Below are 23083 nucleotides of genomic sequence, written 5' to 3'. Positions count from 1 at the left end.
AGACTACAATGTAGTTATCAATAACAACATTGGATTTGGCACACATAGAGGTAGTGCTGATGGGCTGAATTCTACCCATTTTGACACATTTTTGGGAGTAGTGTAACAGATTGTATTTTTACAAATGAACAAAAGTAATATAAAATGCATTAAAAGTTAAAGCTTATGGAGCTTAAATACACCAGTCTTATTCAGTTTTATTGAAAGTTTATTACTCTGTATGCTTACTCAGTCTGTGCTACTTTCATACATGTATGATGATAATAGGATCCAAAATATTGACTTCAATAAATTTAAGTGCTGGAAATTTACAGCCATTGAATGACTAGGCTTGTAATAAAATGTATGATTCCATTGCTTTTGTCGGGATTTTTTAAAGCTTTTGTTGTTTATGTTTAGGTGCAAAAAACTTTGATAGCATTGATATTAAGAAATAACATAGCCCTCCATTTGTCTAAACAGCCATTAGATAATGGATAAGAAAATATTGATAAATAGAATTAAATTAAACGGTCAGTAGCTGTAAATTTTGATGATTTTTACAATGTTTGTTTTGATGCCAGCGTATAGTTTCTTGTTCTACTCCCAAAAGCATGTCACACAGTATTCAGTTTGTCAGTTCAGCCTAAGTTTACATGTGTAAACTGCATTATTATTATTGAAAAGTGAATTCTGATCCAGATAAGAATTCAAATGTAAACAATAACGGTGCATTCTACATGCATAGATGCTGTTTTGACAAGCATAAATAGTAGGTGTTTAAACTTGCTTTGGGATTACAACAAGAACTTATGATTGATTTATAAATGAAAAATAGAGAAAAAAAATCATCAATAGTTACAGCCACTGGCCCTTTAACTGAAGAAAAATGTTTCATAAACCAGAAGTATTAAATTTGTAGATATTTAAAATGACACATCGGTGGCATTTCAGTGATTTCTTATCCTGCCAAGTTTATGTGTCACCATCATATCAAGTTAGTTAAATCAGTGAGGCATAATATGTCCCAGATATTGATATTTGAAGGCCTCTGAAAACATCGATACTGTAAACATGATTTTCAAAGACTAAACTTACTATAACAAACCATGCAAAGTTCATGTGAGTGAAAATACTTAAAAGTTTTGGCAAAATATTACTTTTTACTGAATTGGCAAATGGGGAAATGATAGGCCTTGCAAGATAAGGAAATTAAATTATGTTGTCAATTTCAAATGCAAGTTCAATAGAAATTGAAAACTGAAAAAATGGGTCACTTGAGATGCTGACATGGACATCATGGGATACTGTTACTGCAAATACGGTATATGATGATGTAGGGTTCCCAGCTTGGGCTCTTGTTCCGCACTTTCTCATTGACTTTAAATAAAAATGGAAAACTAGCAGGGATGTGGAGGTTTACCTTTGGTGAAAAGAAAATAAGAAATTTTCAAAATAATCCTCAACATGGGTAATCATGTCAAACAAGAAAAGGAATGCCGTGGAGAATAGTTAGCTGTGCCCGTATAATGACACTGTAAAACTGGCAAGATTACAGATCGTGCAAGAATAAATTTTGCAAGTGATTGAACAAATTCTTAAGATCTTCCTGTCCAATGCGTAGAAGATGATGGAGAGATATCATCACTTGGTTTGTTGCAATGAGGATGTGCATTCCTTGATGGAGCAATAACCAGTAAAAACTAGATTTCAGTGAAAATTCAAGGCTCTGGGCTGAGTAATTGTAAAATCCATTACATACAGAATGTATGGTTAGAATACTTCTGTAAACTGAATTTTTGTGCAATCTGAGCAATTTTCACACTGTAAATGTTCAATAAAAAATAATACATTCAGGCATAGACTCTGCTGGTGGTCTCAAATGCTGATGTATTGTGACCAAGCCTTGCACACCAAGGGCTGTGCTGCCAGTGGCTGCTAAATGACTGATAATGAACACTTGTATTGCTACTTTTCCCCCTTGGCTACAAAACCTGTTGATTGGGAATATCACTGCAGGGCCCTGGAAGTGAAATTTTGTTTCAGGATAAGTGGTGTGATCTTGAAAATGTGCAATTGTGCTTGTAATAGCTGATGCCACCTGTTGGATTCACGACGGTGTTGCTGTTTTCATGCCAGGTGTACTATCACACTTGTGTGATAGCCAGCACGTTACTAAAGCTGAATCTGAATTCATTATTCCTATTTGAGGCAAGAGAAGTCGGTCAAGATGAACAAAAATCAGAATCACATTTTGTTCTGAAATTTCAGTTTGTCACGATATTCACCAGTACTCTGTACAAGTTCAATTTTCCTTCATGGACTGTGTGGATTGCTATTGTAATTTCAGGAGGACATCGGCTTTGAAGAGCAATATACATACAAACAATCTTAGTGTGATATCAAACATGGGAGAGTATTTTTGTCAGTGTTTTATAGGTTGAAAGACTTACAATTCTGCAAATCAAAGCATTTAGTCATTACCACTAAATGTCTAAAAACAGTGCAAGCAGGATCTGAAATTTTGTTTTGTATGGTGATCCATGCAGACCATGGTAGTATACCTACCCCTGGTAGTATTTTAGTGATCCATTGGAGAAATGTTAGAAAGATCATTACGAAAGAAATTTCAAAGTCAAAATCTGCTATGACAGACCTTCTTTTAAAAGCTGTGAATGTTCCACTGTCACTGATTTGTCACAAATTGGATGCATAGTTGTTTAAAACAAAATTTTACCTTATGCTTACCAACATTTCGCTTTCTTTCTGAGTTTAGTGTTTAGCCTAATGGCCTGAACAGACCATTTGCTGGAAAAACTACTGTCTGAAACCTCAGAATCAAAGTGTCTTCGGCTCAAACACAAAGGCTCTGTCCTTTCAGAGGACTTTCAATAATTTCTGTGACAGTTTCCAAATCCTTGGAATGGTTGTCAGAACTTGAAGAGCAGACAACATTATTATTTGGTGGTTTAAAAATGAAAATAAGTTATTTTTGGAACCAAAAAGTATGTATTTATTTTCAAACCCTGTCATGACTTTATTCACTGTATTACAAATAGCCATGGTGAAGCCTATGAACTGTGTTGTTGAATTTGACAAGCAAAACATATGTGTTTTGTTTGCTGATTGTTGAAGCATCACACACAACTTGCCAGGACTTGAAATGACTGTAACTGCTCACGCTACCACACAGGTAGTTGTAGTTCAGTTTGTTCACTGATTTGTTGTGTGATTGGAGCAAAACGATACTTCTTTTGTCGTTCACTTGTGATATTTTGTCTGGCTTTCCTAGTAACACCGTAAACAGTAAACACTGGCTGTTGCAGATTCTCATTAGGTATGCAAATGATATTCATTGTGACCTCAAGTGGTTCATTTGATTGGCAGATTCCATCATGTGTGAGGACATTTCTTGAAATACATGTAGGTGTGAGTTGGATAATTAGCGTTATTGTTCCAATACCACCTCTTTTTGTTTTCAAGAAATGATCAAGGTGTTGGAAATCTCCCTAAAAACATTGTGCTGTTTCTTCATGTTGTTGAGCTTATCAACACATGCCACAACAAGATTTAGTCAGCAATTGTACATATAATGGGTTCTTTCTGTGTACGTGGATCACTTTATTCTATTACAGCTTGATTTGCAATTTTCCGGGTGACTGAAGGGGAGAGGTCCATTTTTTCACAAACTTTCTCCATGCTGTATAATCATGTGGCCTACTTAACAGGTAATTTAACACCTCATCATGACTCCAAATTAAATTATGCAAGGCAGTGTTTGCAATTTGTTCTGTAAATTCTGTGGCTGTGAGGTAGTTGACAAGATATCAAGATCTTTTAGCGACTGCCCTATCCATTGGCAAAATTTCAAGTCGGGGTCTCTCAGAGTCTCATGTGTGACGATATGTGTGTGGAATTCAGCCCCTCAAATTTCTGTATTGTGGGACACAGAAATTCAAACACATGCCGAAGGGATACCAACACGCTTAAGTGAATCTGAAATGCATAGGAATAAAAGTGCTCAGTCAGCGTGCCAAGATTTTTTGTTATGATTGGAATAATAAGTGCTAATTGTACCATTGGGAGTTGCCAGGGTGTGGGATTTCATTATGGCATGCCCTCTCAAGCTGGCCACCCCGTCTTTTTGGCGGAAGAGCAGTTTATTATGTCCACTATTTGTTGTCTATTTTACCAAGGAGTAGAATGTCTTGTAGAGCACACAGAAGACCTGTTGGTGTACCTTGCTTCAGATTCAGTTGGCAAATAATAAAATTATTTCCAGTGATTAGTCCCATTTAACTCCACACAAATATGCATTTGAAGGCCCAGCACTGTGGCCTTAGATGGAACATAACAAGTGGTTGGTGTTCAGGGCAGGATTTGAAATTGCTGTTTAGACATGTCCTGTTCGGAATATTTGATGTGTACTGCTCATGACCGATTTCAGAATCCAGGTTTTAAAATCATGTTAGTGTGTATCTGTAGTCCTATAAACCTCTGTTCTTCACCTAACTCTGGAAGAGCAACTAATTACTATTCATTTATGCAAAATATTCTAATGAGCGTTGTTTAAGTATGCATATAACAAAGATTATGCTTCATTATCAATTGAGAATTTCATATAGCACCAATTTGCACACTATACTGTTCATGATCCGTGTCCTGGTTTTGAATTGTCCCTTTTTGTAGATGACCATGACTAATGATATAATGATTTCAATTGGGTCATTTAAAAAACCAAAATTACCTCTAAAACCTTTCGCATCTGCTCAGAGGTTTAGTCTTCTACATCCAAGTGAATACAGATCAGACCGGTCTACTTTGAAATAGGGGAGGGTTGTGGAAGTGTTATGTGTACCGGTACATGGTTTTCTGTTTTGCTAGAAGACCATTTTATGAAATAGGCCATTGTAGTCATGTATTGAATGTGTTTGTAGTAAATGACAATTCTGAATCTAGGCCTGCCAACACAATCAGTCCATGGACTGTCAACCATGTTAACTGAGATATATGTGTAGTTTATTCAAAAAAAAGTGCTGGCAGTAGTACATTTATTGAATTAAAAATTCGAAAAATCAACAAATAATGCTTTTTTTGACAAATGCATGTCCTTAAACAGTAAAAGTCATGTTTGCTTTTTCTTTTGTATCGTAAGAAATATAAACAGTATGATTTGATTTTTAGTCTGTCACAAAACAGTGTGTCAGGAAGGTACTTAAATTAAAACTGTATAACGAGGAAAATGGATGTGCACTTAGCCTTACATGTCTGTAAAGGGAACTATAGGCTAATCTAAATGACTGTATGCCACTTGAAAATTGCTGTGGTTCACCGATAAACCAGTGAAAATGTATTGAATTATACCCACATTAAGCAGCCATTGATTCAAAGCTTTTCAATTGTGAGATTGCTGATTTACGTGAGGACACTGCTAAGAAAATTCTTGTTTCGCTGAATTCCTGACTCCATTCTCTGTGTTTTTAAAAGTGAAATCAACATTTGTCCTGCCAGCAAATAGATTTATGTGTGGGTTTTGACAGTATAGTGACAGAATAGTTTGCATTGATGTGAGTTTATATGTATATGTGCATCTCTTTTATTCAAATTATATGAGCCATTGCACAATAAAATTGAATGGAAGTGCTCAATTGAAATCCAAGCAAATGTATTATTCAGGCTGCAGTGTTCCAGCAGTCTGATTACAGTGGTTAATTCATATGCAGGGGAATTATTTTCATTTTAGAAGAATTTTCACTTCTGAGCATTTATAGTCCATTTGAAATCTGTAACTAGTGAAACAATATCATATGTTTTCTTACCTTTGATATTTTGAATATTTTAATCGTCATTATTTGTGCATTTTATTTCAAACATTGAGTCAGTTTGCCTTATACATGTAAGATGGTGTGGAATGGAGGACTGGTAGTATATCAGTGAATTTGTATCCAGTGTTATTGCAGAGGGTATAAATGGGACATGACCTCATTGTTTGGGTAACATGGGGTCAGATCACAGCATGAGGTTGAATGGGGGCAAGTTATAGGCTATTCGACATTGGATAGGATGTTGAAGAATTGATGGTAGCACAGGATTAATAAACTGCTAGGATAAGACTACTGAAATAGTGTTGATAAGGGTGGATCCCTTCTTGGTGTAGGCTGAAATGGAAAAGGCCACAGTGCATCTTGGGATACCATAGCCTTACGTTAGCACAGAGCAGGACTTATGGGTGCAGGAGTTTCATCACTGAGGTGACAAACTGGATTTCAATGCAATATGTGTGAAGGATTTCAATGAGATGCGTACAAAGTGCCTTGGACTCCATAGTGGTAGGTCTTAGCATTGTCCTGGCATGACAGGTGATGATGACAGACCAGAGATCATAGCAAAGACATGGCCGATATATAACTGTCAATTGGTGGAATTGGATGGACAGATCACAACACTAGGTCGTAAAGATCACAATACTGGGTTGAATGACATGAAATGTGACAACAGTACAGATATGCTGTATACCAGTACTAGGTTAGACCCAGTCAACTGTACTGCAATAAAAGTATCAACAGAAATGAGCATACCTTGCAGTTCACATAAAGTATAGATAACATAACTGGGTGGCTTTACCAGTAGTGTCAAACTATAGCATATTAGGAACATGGGGAGTCAATGTAGTGAAGACTGTGTTCAAAATTTTGAAAAGAAAAAATCTTGGGAGTGAGAGTGTGTGGGAAGAAAAAGGGATTTTACAACAATATAGCCAATTTACTACTGTACATGGTTAAGGTAATGAAAGTTGGATGATAATACATGCATAAAATAAATTAATGTGAACCATCAACTGACAGTAGTTTCTTATTTTGTAGTTACTAAACATGTCTTTTGAAAAAAGTGTTTACATTAAAGTAGGTAAGAATATCCAGGAAGTATGACTATACATGCAGAAGTTACTCTTGCATAAGAAGTCAGCTGATTGGTCTGAAGAGATCATGTGACTGATTTGCATGGTTATCATACATCAGTTTTCATGGTTTAAGAAATTGAACATGTTAGTCAGTGCATCTTACATTTAGAAGAATTGATACTAACATTGCTGTAAAACCTCATTTTCAGAGAGAGAGAGAGAGAGAGAGAGAGAGAGAGAGAGAGAGAGAGGGGGGGGGGGTAAAATAAAGGTACATGAATGTTGATACTACACAGATACCATGCTGCTGAAAATAACAAAAGACTATTTAATTAGAAATATGCAAAAAATATCTTTATTAGCTGCAGAAAAACTATCAAATGTGTGTGAATTTTCAGAGAAGTAGCATATGCATTCATTTTGCAAATGTAAATATTGTGTATTCTATCACCTGTATGAGTTTATTTTCCCTGCTGTACAATCCACTCTACCATTCTGTATGGGGTCATGCAGTGCTTTTAACAGAAATATCTTTTGTATATTTCCCCAGCTACTGTAGCTCACTTGGCAGGCTGTAAAATAATTGAGCTTTTTGAGACGGAAATACAGCAAAGTGAATTGCCCTGGTAACCCTATGCCAGCCATTGTATCTTGATTGGCAAATTTCACAGAATACACCAAATTATCATGAATGAAATGTTTGTATGGGTACTTTGCAATTGTACATGATAAAATGACAGTCCTACATCCAAACATTTTCTGGATTTGAAATTCAGGTTTTCTATGTCTTTCAGATTTTATCATGTTTTCGAGGAAAATATGAAATATACTATATGAAATATACTGGCATGTGTAAATAATGAGAATATAATTATTGTTGTTTTGAAAATACTGACAAATTTCATATTTAATACTACCAAAAGTGGCAAATGTTAGTAATATTGGCACTATCATTTGGACTGCCAGAATGAAAGTTGAATGGAAATTTCTGTTTTAGTGGTGGCCATTTGAAATATGATGATCTTTTATGAATGTTGAAACTCTTCACTGTATAGTGTTTTATTATAGCATTGAGTACATCTGTGTGATGAAACGAGGCAATTTAAATGTGAGCAAGTGATGCCGCTTATTTCCATGGAACTGAAACCAGAAGACGCCAATCAATATACTCACATTCAGTCGCACTGCCATATGACCAGAGAATGCACTTTTTATAGATTTTATAAGCTTGATGCCAGCAAGGAAAAATCTTTGAAGTCAGATAATTGGACAGTTTGCTGGACTAACATTGAAAAATACAGGTCTGAATTTTGTAGGAAAATTTTACAGTCCTATGCGGTAACATCAAAGATACAGATTAAATATATCATATAAGCTGGAGTAAGAGTTTTAAATTCGTAACAGAAGCAATTTATTGTAAAAACATTATTCCTGATCAGATAGATAAAGAATAGCAGCTAGAAACTCCTTTTCAATAGTCTAATCATTTGGAAGCTGTTTAATGGAAAGATAACAGTCACTATAAACTCATGAATCTGTTTGAAGGTAGGGAAATATCATTGAAATGATTTGAGTTTTACTCTTAATTTACAATATTTATTGCAATATGAACTGTTGTGTTTACTTTAATTGATTTTCAGATGCCGTCATCTGGTCAATCATAATTTCAGTAAATTTGTTATTGCATATTTAAATTTAAATGGAAAATTAATGCAACTGATATCTTTTACAAGTTACATTATTCAGAGCATAACAGTCGGAATAATTATTTTTGCTGTGCTCATAGTGGCATATGCCATGAAATTCTATGGCTAAGGATTTTATCACCGATAAAGATAAAAAAAATCAGCATAGACACGGACTGTGAGGACAGACTGCTTTGTAGCAATTTATGCATGCATGGAACAACTTACTAGCAGTTGCTCGGAATAAATGAAAAACCATCAAAAGTGAAGGAAAATTTCTTCAGCAGAATGTAATTTGACAAGTGATTTGCCAAATTTGCATGTAAAAGTCGCAAGAAGAGAAAGTGAAAGTACTGTAAAGTGGTAATAATATCCTGATTGCTGGTCAGATTTGCCTTTTACTCCAGGCACTGAAGTAATGGTTGTGCTATAGCTTGAATTGACTTTCAAAATACACACACTCCTAGTACATTAACACAAATCTAAGTTTCCAATGCTAAGCTAATTTTAGTGACTGTACATTGATTTTTGTGAATACCTGAGACCGTACTCACCTTCCTTCAATCAAATGTCGTTATTTCATGCATGACGAGTTTTCAAATGCCAGTAGGGGATATTTGTTTGGAGAAGTTTACGTTAAATTGAGCATGGTAATTCTCAATCTTTGACTGGGCCATTCTGCCATACCAATCTTCTGCTTGAAATATTTTGACTTGTTTCTCATACCAATGCCCGGATTACACTAAAATTTCCAATATTATGTCTCCATAGTGTCATTTGCTGGTCCTTGTATGTCTGATGCATTTTGATATTTTTCCTTTTTAATGTATTATTCTGATTTTCAATAAGCCCGCATGGCACTTTCAAAAGCAGAGGAAAATGCTCTCAAGGCATTCTTGTGAAGCTGTTAATTTCTGTTAAGATTGTGGCGAGGTTTTCTCCTAATTTTCATGGTATGCTTGTTGTCATGGAGATAACTGCAAGTGGCTCACATACTGCCACAGTTTTACAATCTATATTGTGAGACTGAAAGCAAAAAACACAAGGGAGACATGGTTTCTGTTCACAAGATGCACATTGTTGTCAGCATCTTTGAACTTTATTTGTATTTTTTCCATTGCTCTGGTAATCTTATTTTTTGCAATTACATCTCCATGCAAAAGGGTGTAGTCATCTTCATTGTGCCATTCAGCCCTCCCTATCAAAGTTTGGTATCAACCTATTGTCTTCAGCAGCAAATTGGACGTCTAGAAAGAGAAAAAAGGGGAGCAAAGGTTGAAGAAGATGGTGTTTTGTTGATCCTGTTCATGGGTTTCCAGCCTGTCATTTGCATTCAGATATGGATGGTCAGTCAGTTTTAAAAATCATAGAATATCCTGGTTGCAATGTTAAATCCAAAGTCAGTGCTATCCTTCATTTTTAGACAAATCTAGCACGATTCCTTGACGAAGTAATATTTTTTCACATTACTTCCATACCTGGTGTTTTGATGCACTGTAATCTGAAGTATGAATGATCAATGGTGCCACTCCGGAATAAAAGGATGTGATTAGTTCCATAGACCCAGTACACCCAAAAGACCATGTGATGGCAGTACAAATAAACCTGTGTTACAAACGCATACAGAAATGCACATATTTCTATGCGCATTTGTGCTCATGGTTTTGTGTGTACCAATGGTCAATTCGAATTCAGGGTTTGACCTACAAATGATTATTTTCATAGAAAATGAAAAATTTTGCAAGGGAGGCATTAAATGGTTTGACCTTGCCACAGTCACTGCAGGGACTGTGTCCTTGCTTATCTTGTTGATGGCACCAGAAATTTGCTGAGTTCAATTGTACAAGGATGAAACTTGTATCTTCCTCCAGTCTCTGCAACAAGACATTGTGCAAACTCTGAGAAACAGGTATAAGCTATCAAGTGTGAGATTAGCCATACTTCACATTGAATATTGAATGTAGAGAATGTCAACGCATACTTTCCGTATCTAGTGACCTCTGTCAGGGAATAATCTCGTCACAATTTTGGCCAAAATTTTTAATGGAAGATTTACTTGTTGTGGAAATGTAATGTATTTGTTGTAGAAAACAATAGTGTATGAAAACTGTAATGATGTGAGACTGATAATGTCAGGTTAGTTGCTATGGAGATGAGTTCAACACCTAAATAAAAGAAGCATATCAATTGAAGATGTTTTTGGCAAAATTGACTGGTAAGATTTAGAGCAGTTCATTGCACAATTACACAAATCTGTTGTTTTTTATCTCTTGGTGAAAATGATATTGTTATCATAGCATCATCAGATATGCAACTAGTGTCATTGTCATAATTCTCTGTTCATGTCTTTGGATTTTGTCCAAGTGTCTCCATGGCGCGGCGATCCATAGAATATGAAACCTTCATGTCAAAGTTTCATCAAACTTTTCACAAATATTCAAATGAAATTTTAAAATAGTTATCTGAAGACACATTAGCTGCCAAAACGCCTGCCATCCTTATCCCATCTCATATTTCAACAAAGATATAATATGATTGAAAACAATTCAAACTGGTTAACGTTTAGGATGTAGAGAATTAATAATATTTGCTCAAGAAAAGGGTGTTGGTACATGTAGGAACATTCATGCTGCTGATACAGCCTTGATTGAAACCACAGCCGCTGCTGGTATATTTATATCACTGGTTCCTGATCTTTCCATTTTAATGGACACATTTTATAAAGAGCTGCCATTCACAAGTCATGTTTTTGCTACACCTCAAGGACCCTCATCTTTGGTCGCAATCATCCCAGTTGCTGGTATTAGAGTGGTGTTGTGGTGGCAAAACAATGTGATAATTTCATGTTAAAGAGGACTGGGAGTCACGCCACGCGCTGTTGTTGAGGAGTCATTATCATCAAGTGTTTTCTATGCCATCTGTTGTAACCTTGCCTTCCCCGCATGTCTCATCTCTCATTGACTGACATAAACCATAGACCCTGGAGCGAGAATAGGACTTTTCGCAAGGATGAAACAGACATCCATTGCTTTTTTGCTTTGCGGCAGATGGCTCATAACAATAGGCAAATAAGTTGTCCATATTGACATAAACTTTTCATTTTAGCCCAAATTATCTCTGGTTTTAAAAAAATACAAAAAAATAAACTTGGCTTTGTATTAAATTACAATTTCCAATCACCCAAATCACCTCAATCCATAAAAAAAATGAAAAATAAACAATTGGTTTAATAGAGCTCAGTTGTGTCACAGAGTCAGAATAGTTAAATGAACAGACACCTCATTGTCAATGTTTACTGTGACAAATAAGCTATCATTAACTCACCATATAGTAGTGTTTGTCTTCTTAAGTATAAAAGTGTAAGGTTTGTCTCCTACGGTTTGGTGTGATTTTGTTGTCTTTTGTTTACTTTCATTAGTGTGTTTAGCTTTGGTGAGTGCTTTCTGCCAAGTGTTGGTGATTCAATCAGTGCATTGGTTACTCTACGCCACCATGATCAGTGTGTCTGGTTTAGCTTGAGTTTCAGATCAGTCTGTGAATTTATCACAAAGAGAAGCAGAGGAATGGACTATTGTTGAATTGGCTTAGGTATTTACCAAATTAATCTCAAGGTCATTCTACTGTCAGCAAAAAGAGAGACTAGATAATTATGAAGAATTGTGCCAGCGTTTTAACCTTTCACCTCTTTATCATTGGAGACAATTTTTAGATACTATATTTTTATACAAATGTGTTAATAACATGTATGATTGTCCACAAATTATTTTTCGTATTAATTTTAATATTCCCCAGAGAACTACAAGAACCCACACTGTTTTTAGAATAGCAGTTTGTAAACTCAATATTTTTAAATACTCGGCACTTCAAAGATGTATGGCCACTTTAAATGAATTGTACATTTCTAACCCTGCCATTGATATCAGATCATCTTATCGAAGTTTCAGACGCCTAATCAGGATTTTATGCTTAAATTTGTAGCTATTTTTAATGGTTTTATACTTTTAGTCGTCTGTCCATTGTCGTTTTATTGTTTTATTGTACTTTATGTATTTTTTATTCATATTTTATGGAGCCTGTAAATGGGACTTGTTCCCGTTGGTCTTCCTTGAAATAAATAAATAAATAAATAAATAAATAAATAAATAGACATATCCTGAATCTTACATGGGACTATCTACCGTAGGCTTTGTTGTTCCTTCAAGATATTTTGTGGTATTTTACCTGTGATTTTTCTGAAACACAAAATTCAGTATTTGCACAATAGTAGAATTGCTGGTATTGCGTGATGTGGTTATTCTGATGTAAGAGTATGGAATCTCTGAGAAATGGCAGGAATATTGGTAATATTTACTGGTATACTGCCCCGTACAAAAACATTATGCAACTATTGAAATGGAACTAGTCTGTACTGAGACAAGACATCACATCAAAATGTAATTGACTTTGAGAAGCAGTAAAACCAGCAACACTTCTCTCATTGTGGTGTCTTAACACCCTAGCCCAACACAAACGTTGATAGATGCTAATGTTTTGTGATCCATAAAATGTAGTTGAAAATCTTAAGCTGTAGAAATCATTGTAAATTTCATTGTAAATTTCCATTTTGTATAAAATGTGCATCACTGTTTGAAAATAAAATTTTTAATCTAATTATTTGTGTGCTGTTTCTTTGTATTGGTTTGATAAAGTAACATTTTTATTCACAAATAATGTTTACATTTCTTCCTCATTAGTTTGTATTTGATTGTACATGATTGTTATTGGTCCAAATGTGTTGAAGACCAGCTTAACCTTTTCCTCCCCATTCTCTGTGTATGGGTCCACCCATCCTATTGAAAACCATGGGAATCTACCAAAGTCTGGGGATGAAAGGATGAATAACTCTACCCTTCCATTGACTTAGGTTTGTGGAATACAAGAACCTGTAATCAGGATATGAACAAATAAATTTGTAGCTCCAAGATGAAATTAGCTTTTGGAAACTCAGAAGAAAGTTTGGTTCAAGTTCATGAATAGAAAATTTGTCATTTGAAACGGTTACGGTGTGTCATATATCTTTCCTTATTTCATGCAAAACCATTTGACTTTGGTTATAAGCCAAAATTAATATCAGTTCATGACAAACGTACCAGAGTGGAATCTGCAAAGTAGGGCTGACTGAAATCCAGCCAGCCATTCTGAGATTCTAGGATAACTTCCTGTATCACATTCACTCCACTCAAACATTTTCTCATATACAATCACAAATACACAGGAAATTTGCCCAATGGTAGTTTGACTCTATGGGATTAGCAAAGTAGGAAAAATATCACAGGTAACATCACGTTAATTCAGAAATAAAAGTGCAACACGTACCAAACAGATCAAATGTACAAAATCAAATCAACAAGGAAACAAGAAAAAGCAATACTGACGTTAGACGTTGCTTTAAAAAATTTGCTTTTAAATCCACTGACCAGCCATGTCAGACTCCCACAATGCATTGCGTGGTATTAGCGTCAGTGAAGTCTATTAGTACATCTAATGGAATATTGTCAGCACTATAAGTGTAATGAAAAACACAGACATTTGATTGGAATTAACTCAGATTAGCTGTGACCGGAGATAGTTAGGTCATCTCTTCTGATGCGCAAAATGGCCACATTTATAAATTAATGACTGTTGCTTTTCCAGGGACAAGTTATCCCGCCTTGGAACAATTTGATAATTGATCTCATGGGTCTCAATTAAATCTGACAAGTCATGATTTCTGAGATGAAGTAAATACCCTTGAATTGCAGCCATCCAGTAAACAGTGAATCAAAGAGCTCTTCACTTTAAATAACATCAAATCTACTGGTGTACACTGGAAGCATCTTTCTGATAGAATTCTACTACAAAAAAATTACACATTTTCATTCTCCTTTTTGTTGAAGTTAGGCAACTTTGACTTCAATGAAACTTAATTTCAATTTAATTTTTAGAATTTCTGAATTTTGACTTACCTGATCAATATCAGTTTTTGCAAAAATCAAACAGTGAAAATGAATGAAGCCTTGTACTAACAGACTCCATAGAACTGTTTTCAATACAATTGATAAAACTATGCTAGAAAGTGATTGGGTTATATTATCAGATTAGAAAAGTAATCCTTAACAAATTAAAATTTTATCCAAGTAGAATAAGCCAAAAGTAAATCAATGCATTTTTGACATTATTGTCTTGGAATTATTAACAGAAATAGAACATCAGTATTTTTTCTCTGAATAGGGGCTCATTTAGATGTGATAGAAGCTGTTAGATGATGTAAGTAAAGGAGACAAAAATTATTAAATATTGAAGGTGAGTTTGTGCGATGAGATCATCTCTATGTATGCTGGGTACATCATGCTGTTCAGAATAATCCACCGTCATAGTCATACATCTCAGTTTGACATAAAAGTCACAAAAGTCAGACAACATCTCCCAGAACTTTTATGGACCGCGTGTCTTCACAGTGAATTGTAATCAAACGGAATATGATTTTGTAATCCAGGGAAAAATGACCTTTTATTCCCAGTTACTAAAAAAGATACAAATGGTGAAAAAAGGATAGACAACTCATATTCAATTTTGCAGAGGTCGAAGAAAGCAATTACTGGGATTCGAGCCACTCTATAAAGGGAAATGAATTTTCCATTAGCACGGGTTAGAGACGGGCTAAACTCTGTGGAGTTAGATTTGATTACTGAGGATTTTTTATTAACTCATCCTATTTGGGTGTTAATGGTTAGGGTTAATATTGCAATTACCTGTGTAATGACTTTGTTATCTGCTCGGAAAGTTGATTAATTCTGGCGTTATCCAAGGAAAATAACATATTCTCTCTCGATTCATTTTGGCCAACTTGTTTAATGAAAATCCGATACATGTATTTTTCAGCGATGTCATCTGGGAAATTGAAGAAAGGGTGTTTTAAATGTTAAGAAAGTGTGTGTACATATTCTCTATTATTTCCACTGATGAGTGTGTCTTGATTCATTCTTTAGCAAGGCTAAATGATTGATCCTTGAGGGTCTTCCGGTCGTGTTGAAAATTTTGTTCATTCTGTGTCCTCAATGTATGCATTGTGTAAGTTACTCATTACTGATATACACAGTGACAATACAGGAAGTCCAGTTGTAGATTTAAACCACGGTTGAGGAAATGCTCACGTTATTAAATGCTCACACTCCTGGTCTAAAATTTTATTCTCACTATAAAATTAGCTATTTATTGCAGGTGATTCTGTTTGAAAATGGTATTTCAATGAGGGACAGATCTAAGATTTTTCACAGTTACCATTCCATTGAAAGCAACTCTATTCTGTTTCTCTTTTTCAGTCTCAGTTTAAGTCTGTATACACAACAAGTCATCTTACTTCTATTGGCAAATACCAAAATAAATATTTCTATTCATAACTATCTTCCCCATGATAACTCACTGATTACATACTCATGTCCTCTACCTGTATTCAGAATGTCATTCCATATACACATGTTCTCTGCCACCAGTCCTGTCCACACTTACATCCATAACATCTGCTGTGACTTACCGTGTATTTCAATGAAAACAGAACCATTCAGCATGTGTGCACACATTCATTCACAATTGTATAGAACTAAGGAATGACTTGAGAGTCACAAGGCATGATAAATACCTGTGTGACTTGTAGTAAAATTGTATACAAGTTTGTATTACAAACACTGGTTTATTGCCAAAACTTTGTTGTTTAGGCCTCAAGTGTGTACATATATGATGTCTTCAAAGGATTGAAGTTTTCAATTTTGATAATTTATTGGTATTGCAGAATGTAGTTGTTCTTTGTTGTTGAAAGATGACAATCTACCAGGTTTGTGTACATGATGTATGCTGGTAGTCCAATAGACAATAAACATGTACAACTCTATGATACCAGTATGTTGAAGGTGAAAACGGAGCAATCTGATTGGTTTAGTTGTAAAAATAACAGTGCAATATTCACAATAGAGCACAGTTGGAACACACACAAGTAAAGCTAGAGAAAAAACACTTACATTATTGCATGCCAGAATATCAATTTACTGTAGTTGTGATGTAATAGCAATAACCAACCTCAGCAATGGTATATCATTTGGTTTTGACCAGTTTATTCCATATTTGCATCATGTGCTACGACTTATTACATCGTGAACTGGCCAAAATCTTGTGCTGTACCAATCTCTTGGGAGGTTTATTGCTTAAACATCAATAACGTGAACTAGTCTAACAGAATTTAGGTCTGAAATTAATGTATATTGTCAAAAGCCAACAATTTATGTTGCCCAAATTATCAATTTTGCGTGATGTACATATTGGCATGTTGACATATTTTGGGAAGTATCAAATACCTGTAAATAGAATATAAACATTGTGAGAAATTTTTTGATACTGACAACTTATTTTTTCATAAAAGACAAGTGACAAGATTCCATCTAATGATATCATTGAGGAAAAGATTCAGTACATCAGTTTCATAGAATCAAAAACTATATTGGACTTGGAGTGTGAAAGGCAGTCAAGTTCATCACAATTGTAATTACTACCTGTCAACTCCTTTAATAAAATACTCCATCAATTTCTAAACCTGCATTAGTCATGACGTGTTGGTTTTGCAATTTCCTATCCCGGTCAGTGTCGATTCAAGTTGGAGTTCTCACGTCCATTGCCATCATGTACTCTCTGTACCTCTTTAAATTCAAATATCTCAAAATAACAATAAGAGAACCATTTATGTCAAGTGTTGCCAATTATGTGCAATTTTTCACACTGAGTCAGAGTCTACTTTTGAAGTCCGTTACAGTGAGTCATGGAATCATTAATCTGCTGTCCATGATGCTCTGTAACAGCTATCCTGATTGGCTAAAGTAGATGAAACAAAATGTACAATAATACTTTGTCAATTACACCTGGATTTTTTTTTGACAGTATCAGTAACTTCTAACAATACAGTCTTTTCATTATATTTGTTTTACCAATGTTTAAATCAGTAAATTCTAGATCAAACTCATATAGTACGGTACCCAGTCACCTAGGATATCACAGTTAAAACTGGTCCGCAAAATGTCGAACCGTACATTTTTTTGGTCTGTTCCTTAAAGAATGTTGGTTGCAGAGTATTTAACTTGTCAACATAGCCTCAGGATATACCAGAAATCCGGCACTCAATTGTACTAATAAGTAATGGAATATTTAACCCTTATCCTACCAAGTTCATGGATGTACGTCACTATCAGGTCAAGTTGGTTAAAACCAGTAAACCACTGCATGCCCCATATGGTGCATTTTCACAAAAACTTGAACATGTAAAGGCCCCTGAAAATAGATATTGTAAATGTGATTACTACTGATTTGAGCCGCTATGACATGCATGCCAAGTGGGTTAAATACCTGTAGGTTTTGGCTCAATACCAGTTTTTACTGACTTGGCAGATGGGGATGTGACAGGCCTGGCTGGGAAGAGGTTTGGACAGAAATTAATATATAATTGTTTAGGATGACAAGGCAGTGTTCATCATTTGAATACTGGGTATTTTAACACATTTTATGTTATGGTGTGAAAATAATAAGAGGATAAGACGTGTTGTTCAAGCAAATATTAACAAATATATGTATAAGAATGGTAAATATCAAAGAAGTGAGATATTTTCATCTTTTTTTAACTTCAAAAAGGAGTTAATAAAGTTTTGCCTTCTGTCAAACTTAGCCCTGACAGTTACTTTGACCGTACACAGTGATGCACATTTCTGGCAGTTTCTGTTATCAGTCAGAATTTTACAAAAAAACCCACAATTACAGAAAAATGAGCTATCAAGCCTGCCTGCCAAGGAACTGTCAGTGAAGGTTAAATCAAAATACAATCTGAAAGTAGAGTTGTACACTGCCAGAATAAATAGAATTATTTCATATGTCCATGTCAGTACATGTATAAAATGTGTGTATACTTACTTTACGCTGTACTGCTAATACTATTAGGAAACTAAACTGATTTTGAGAGATGACTGCAGGCTGTGCATTTTAAAAAGCAAAACTCTGCTTACCATCGCCGTCATCTGCTCTGGAGTCTCACCATTAGATCACAGTTACTTAGCAAATTTCTTTTTTGCCTTGGAGCAGATCTGGGCTATGACTCTGCATTGTGGCATCTACACACTGAATCTAATTGTTTCAAAATGTAAAAATTACATGCGCGGGGTCACCATAGAGGTCAAGAGGCATTTCAACAAATTGAATTAGGCTTTACCTTTAAGGTGTTCAGTACCTATGCTTGGTTTTTAAGAGTCCTTGTCTGACAAACCAAGTGAAATTCACCCTGAAGGGCAGAAAGAAATATTCACTAGATTTCTGTTTCTTAATATTTTTCTTTGTATCCAAACATGGCTGTGGTAGTAGACATGAGTGCTTGTTTTCATGGAGTAGGTAGGTGGCATTGCAATAGAGGGAATTGAGAATATACTTCAAGTTTGCAAAAAATGAATTCTTCAACCTTTACCTCAGTTTAGAGTTGTATAAATGTTGAATGCATAACCATCATAGAGACAGACAAAGGTGTTTAATATGAAAGAACATTTTGTGTATTCAATGAAACCTGTCAACTAAAGGCATTCAGTGCAATGATATCTGTCCTTCATAGATTGAAAAATTCTTTTCAACTTCAATTGTCAACTTTAAAAATATACAGTTACAGAGAGATGTCCTGCTAAAGAACTGAACAGGTTTCACTGTGTGCAAGTGTTAATTATACTACATAATCAGTTTCCAAAACTGATATTCACTGACTTTCCACCAAGGTTCTCAAAACCACAAGAAAGTAGAAATTGAAAATTTGAGGCACTTGCTACATGAGGTGAATTGATTTGTTCTGTGATAGAATGTGATGTCTGTGTTTGTAAGACGGATACAGCACAAAGTCATCCAGCCCGTCTTCTTCAGCTTTAGGGTATAAAACTCAAAAAGGCACAAATCCTTTCCATGTTGAGTGGTACCTAATCAATAACTGCCGGCGTTGCATGGCATATGCAACTTCTAAACAAATTTGCGAATGAGGTAGAAATTTGTTTTGGCTCCAGGATAAAGTGATGCGAAGTGCATCTCTCTCCCTTGATCAACACAATCTCTGCTAAAAAGTCAGAAACCGTGTGTTTTAATGCAGGATATTACACTACACTTCACCACTTCCTATGGCAGTGAGCTACACTGTGTATATGTACCCCCTGGCTCTAAGCTACATGTACCTGTCTGTCATGAATTTCTAGGTGAATATTTCCCAAAGTACTTCTGCTTGACTGCGCTATTTGCTTCCAAGCACCTTGTATCAAAGGAAACCTTGTTCTGAAGATAAAGACAACCAGGAAAAAAAAATCTGCTCCTGAATATAGGAACGGTTGTTGTGGTGTAAGCTGCTCCTAACATTCAGAGAGTCCATGGATTAAATATGTATTAAATATGTACACTGTATTAGGAAGGTTATATAACTGTTGTGTGTGCATGTAATTATGATATTTTTAAAAAATGATACATTTTGAAACTGGTATGTAGATTACCAATGGGTGTTCAATGGATGACAGATACAATCAAATGGAACTTTTGGAAAGTGCTCTGAATTGCAAGATCGTCATGTTATCAGTTTGTGTGAAACAAGATTTCACAGTAGCCCTTGAAAAAACAGGATTCAGTGACAAATTAAAATTTGTTTTGCAAGAGTAGATAATACAGGTCCACTCAAAGTAACACAGTAGTAAACATGGGAGTAAACAGCAACACAAAATCTGACAGTAGACAGTTAAGTATAGGATAAAGCCCGAGTACTTGGGCTCTTCTGGTATATAAAGTCCAACCCAACGATAAAATGTCGAGGCCGCAGGCCGAGACATTTTATCGTAGGGTTGGACTTTATATACCAGAAGAGCCCAAGTACGAGGGTTTTATCCGACTTAAAAACTATCGCCCCTAACTGATATATTTTCGTTTCAATGTGTTTACGTCAACCGTCCCCTTTGTCAATGTAACATGTTTAGGATATGAATTAAAATTTTTATTTGTGAAATAGCCTTCCAATGTAATGGAACATCCTATAAATGCCCTAGGGCACATTATATAAATGCCCTGGGGCACAGCAGATTTTGTGTTGCAGCTGGTTTCCGCTGTGTTACCAAATTTGAATATTAAAACGTACCAGATGTCTACAGAATATGACATGTTCACTTTTGATTGGACAGTACTTTACTACGGCGCTGTCATTCGTTTCTGGAATTTGGTGACCAAGGCTTTACGAGTAAATAAAACACCCTGAATTGAGCACTCTGATTGGTCAATCAACAGTAGATAGTTTTTAATTATAAATGATTCATTGTTTATGCAAGGATACTCAGTATAAACAAAAGTTATGTAAATACGCACAGCCTGGTTTGAGCATGGCTGAGTGGACAATGCCATATCCATGGGTCCCTTCCATATCACATGATGCAAGCTCCAAGCTTGGAGCTTTTTCCCATGATTCAAATTACATTGGCAACTTCCTGTACTATTTCTATCGTGTTTTGTAAAAAATCATGCAGGTTATAAATGGCGAAAATAGCTTTTCCGGGGTAAGTGACCACAAAGCCAGCACATATGTAAAAATCATCCTTGATGAACTTCCCCTTTAACTTAGCTCTATCTTTTGCAATTGTTTGGGATAACATGGTTTGATATTAAAAGTAACTACCCGTAATATAAGTATGCTTTTATCAAAGTGTTACCACAGAATATTTTTTCCAAATTTGACAATAAACATACAACGTAGATTTTAACAAGGTAAATGATTTTCAGCTTCCAAGTCGTATATAGCTACTGCAAGCCAGTACACAAAAGCTGTGGACAACCAACTGAATCCATCAACAATTTTTGACATTTTCAAAGACAATACGGCCTAATAACAGGAATCACAAAAATCTTTCTAAGGATTGGATGGTCATTTATTTGGTAACCAAATGCATAAAAGATACAGCTGAAAGGATTTTTATGTTCCATATCAGTAGCATGAACAATCGCATAAGCTTTTTACATTCATGTGACAAATAAGTTCAAGTTCAGACTAAGAAGCAAAGGTCAACATTACACATATGTACAAACTATGTGTTGACAAATTGAACATTTTACATTTTGACATGATTTTAGAGTCAAACAAGGAACATATTTTACATAGAGAAAAAATACTTCAAAAAGACAAAGGTTACAGCTACTGGAATTCAAATGATGTAAATTGGTTGTTTGGTGTAAATATCTAGACATTCATTTTGTGAATAACGGTATTTTCAATTTCGTAAATCCTAAGTTAATTTTTTCAAACAGAAATGAAACTTGTTAGTGAGTACAACTTGTCCAATCAGAAGATTCAAATGCCTCACTGATGTATTGATACGTACATGTAATTGGTTTTTGCAAGAAATATTATTATGGTCTATTGTCTCATATTGGATTGAAACTATTTTGTTTGGTGGTATAGTTTGACTTATGTGTAATAAAACTGATTATACAGTAGTCAGTTTGTTATTTGGAGAATTTGCTCAAATATGGCAATAACAACAACAAACTGTGACATACAGAGATTTAAAACAATCAGATCCTTTCAAAGTGAACTCTTAACAAAGAGATATGTTGAAAATTTAGACATAAAAGTAATACTCTTTTGAGTGGGTGTGAATATATTTTTAAGTCTTCTAGCTGATAACAATAATTTCAAACTTATACTCACAGAATGTTCATGTACTGTTAAGGCTGTTGTATCCTATTCTTTAGTGTTTTACAGTACCTTTACAACAGAGTATGACAGTGTGTAGATGTAAACTGAGGTAGCTGGTAGTGATGGCTTTCACTTCAAGTTCTATCAGTTCATAAAATATGTATACATTTCCTTTTGTCCAGGGATGGTAATCTCTTGATTGAAAACTGATATCAAGCATATATCATTCATTGTCAATGTTGTTATTCTGAGAAGCATTTGAAAATTTCAGCGGTTTAGGTTTTGAATGATATGTTTTTGATATTGACATTGAAACAGGACTTGATTAATCATTCCATCCTTACAGAGATATTTAATCAGCACGGATCATATGGCATCATTTATTTATCTGTGTGTCCTGTGGGATTATGAATACAAGTTGAAACTTCATGTAGAATTCTGACGGATATAATTCATCTCAATTATCCTTTTTTGTACTTATAAAATACTATCAGGTTCCAGTGTATGCACACAAACTGATTCTTTCAAGACGAAGCAGAAGATACCGATATCTGCAGAATGACCTGATGGACCAGAGTGGGACACACGACACGGTCACTGTCATCAAACTCCCTCAGATAAACGCAGTTCTGTTCAGAAATGTCTTACGCTATGTCTACACAGGCAAGGTGAGTTGAAACTGGTTACAGCATGATGTCTGAACCGTGACAAACTTGTACTCAGAGAGTTGTAGTAATTAAGTTTAGTAAAAATAGGTAGTCAGCAACGGCCCATACAAAT

At 35.1% G+C, this 23083-nt stretch overlaps 1 protein-coding gene across 7 annotated transcripts in view; it reads left to right on the top strand.

The window, feature by feature from the left end:
- LOC139144222 (BTB/POZ domain-containing protein 9-like) overlaps positions 1–23083 on the top strand; it is a 121778-nt gene that overhangs the window by 32162 nt on the left and 66533 nt on the right. For 6 of the 7 annotated variants that reach the window (XM_070714882.1, XM_070714878.1, XM_070714877.1 and 3 more), the window contains exon 3: positions 22798–22971. In XM_070714882.1, the coding sequence (XP_070570983.1) occupies positions 22798–22971 (174 nt within the window). Of the gene's footprint in view, positions 1–22797; positions 22972–23083 lie in introns of those variants that run through there. The other variant, XM_070714884.1, reaches the window with a different exon arrangement.

The sequence above is a fragment of the Ptychodera flava genome, chromosome 11, assembly GCF_041260155.1.
Source record: "Ptychodera flava strain L36383 chromosome 11, AS_Pfla_20210202, whole genome shotgun sequence".
Classification (NCBI taxonomy): domain Eukaryota; kingdom Metazoa; phylum Hemichordata; class Enteropneusta; family Ptychoderidae; genus Ptychodera; species Ptychodera flava.
The sequence above is the reverse complement of the archived record's forward strand: the minus strand, read 5'-3'. Positions and strand labels throughout refer to the sequence as shown.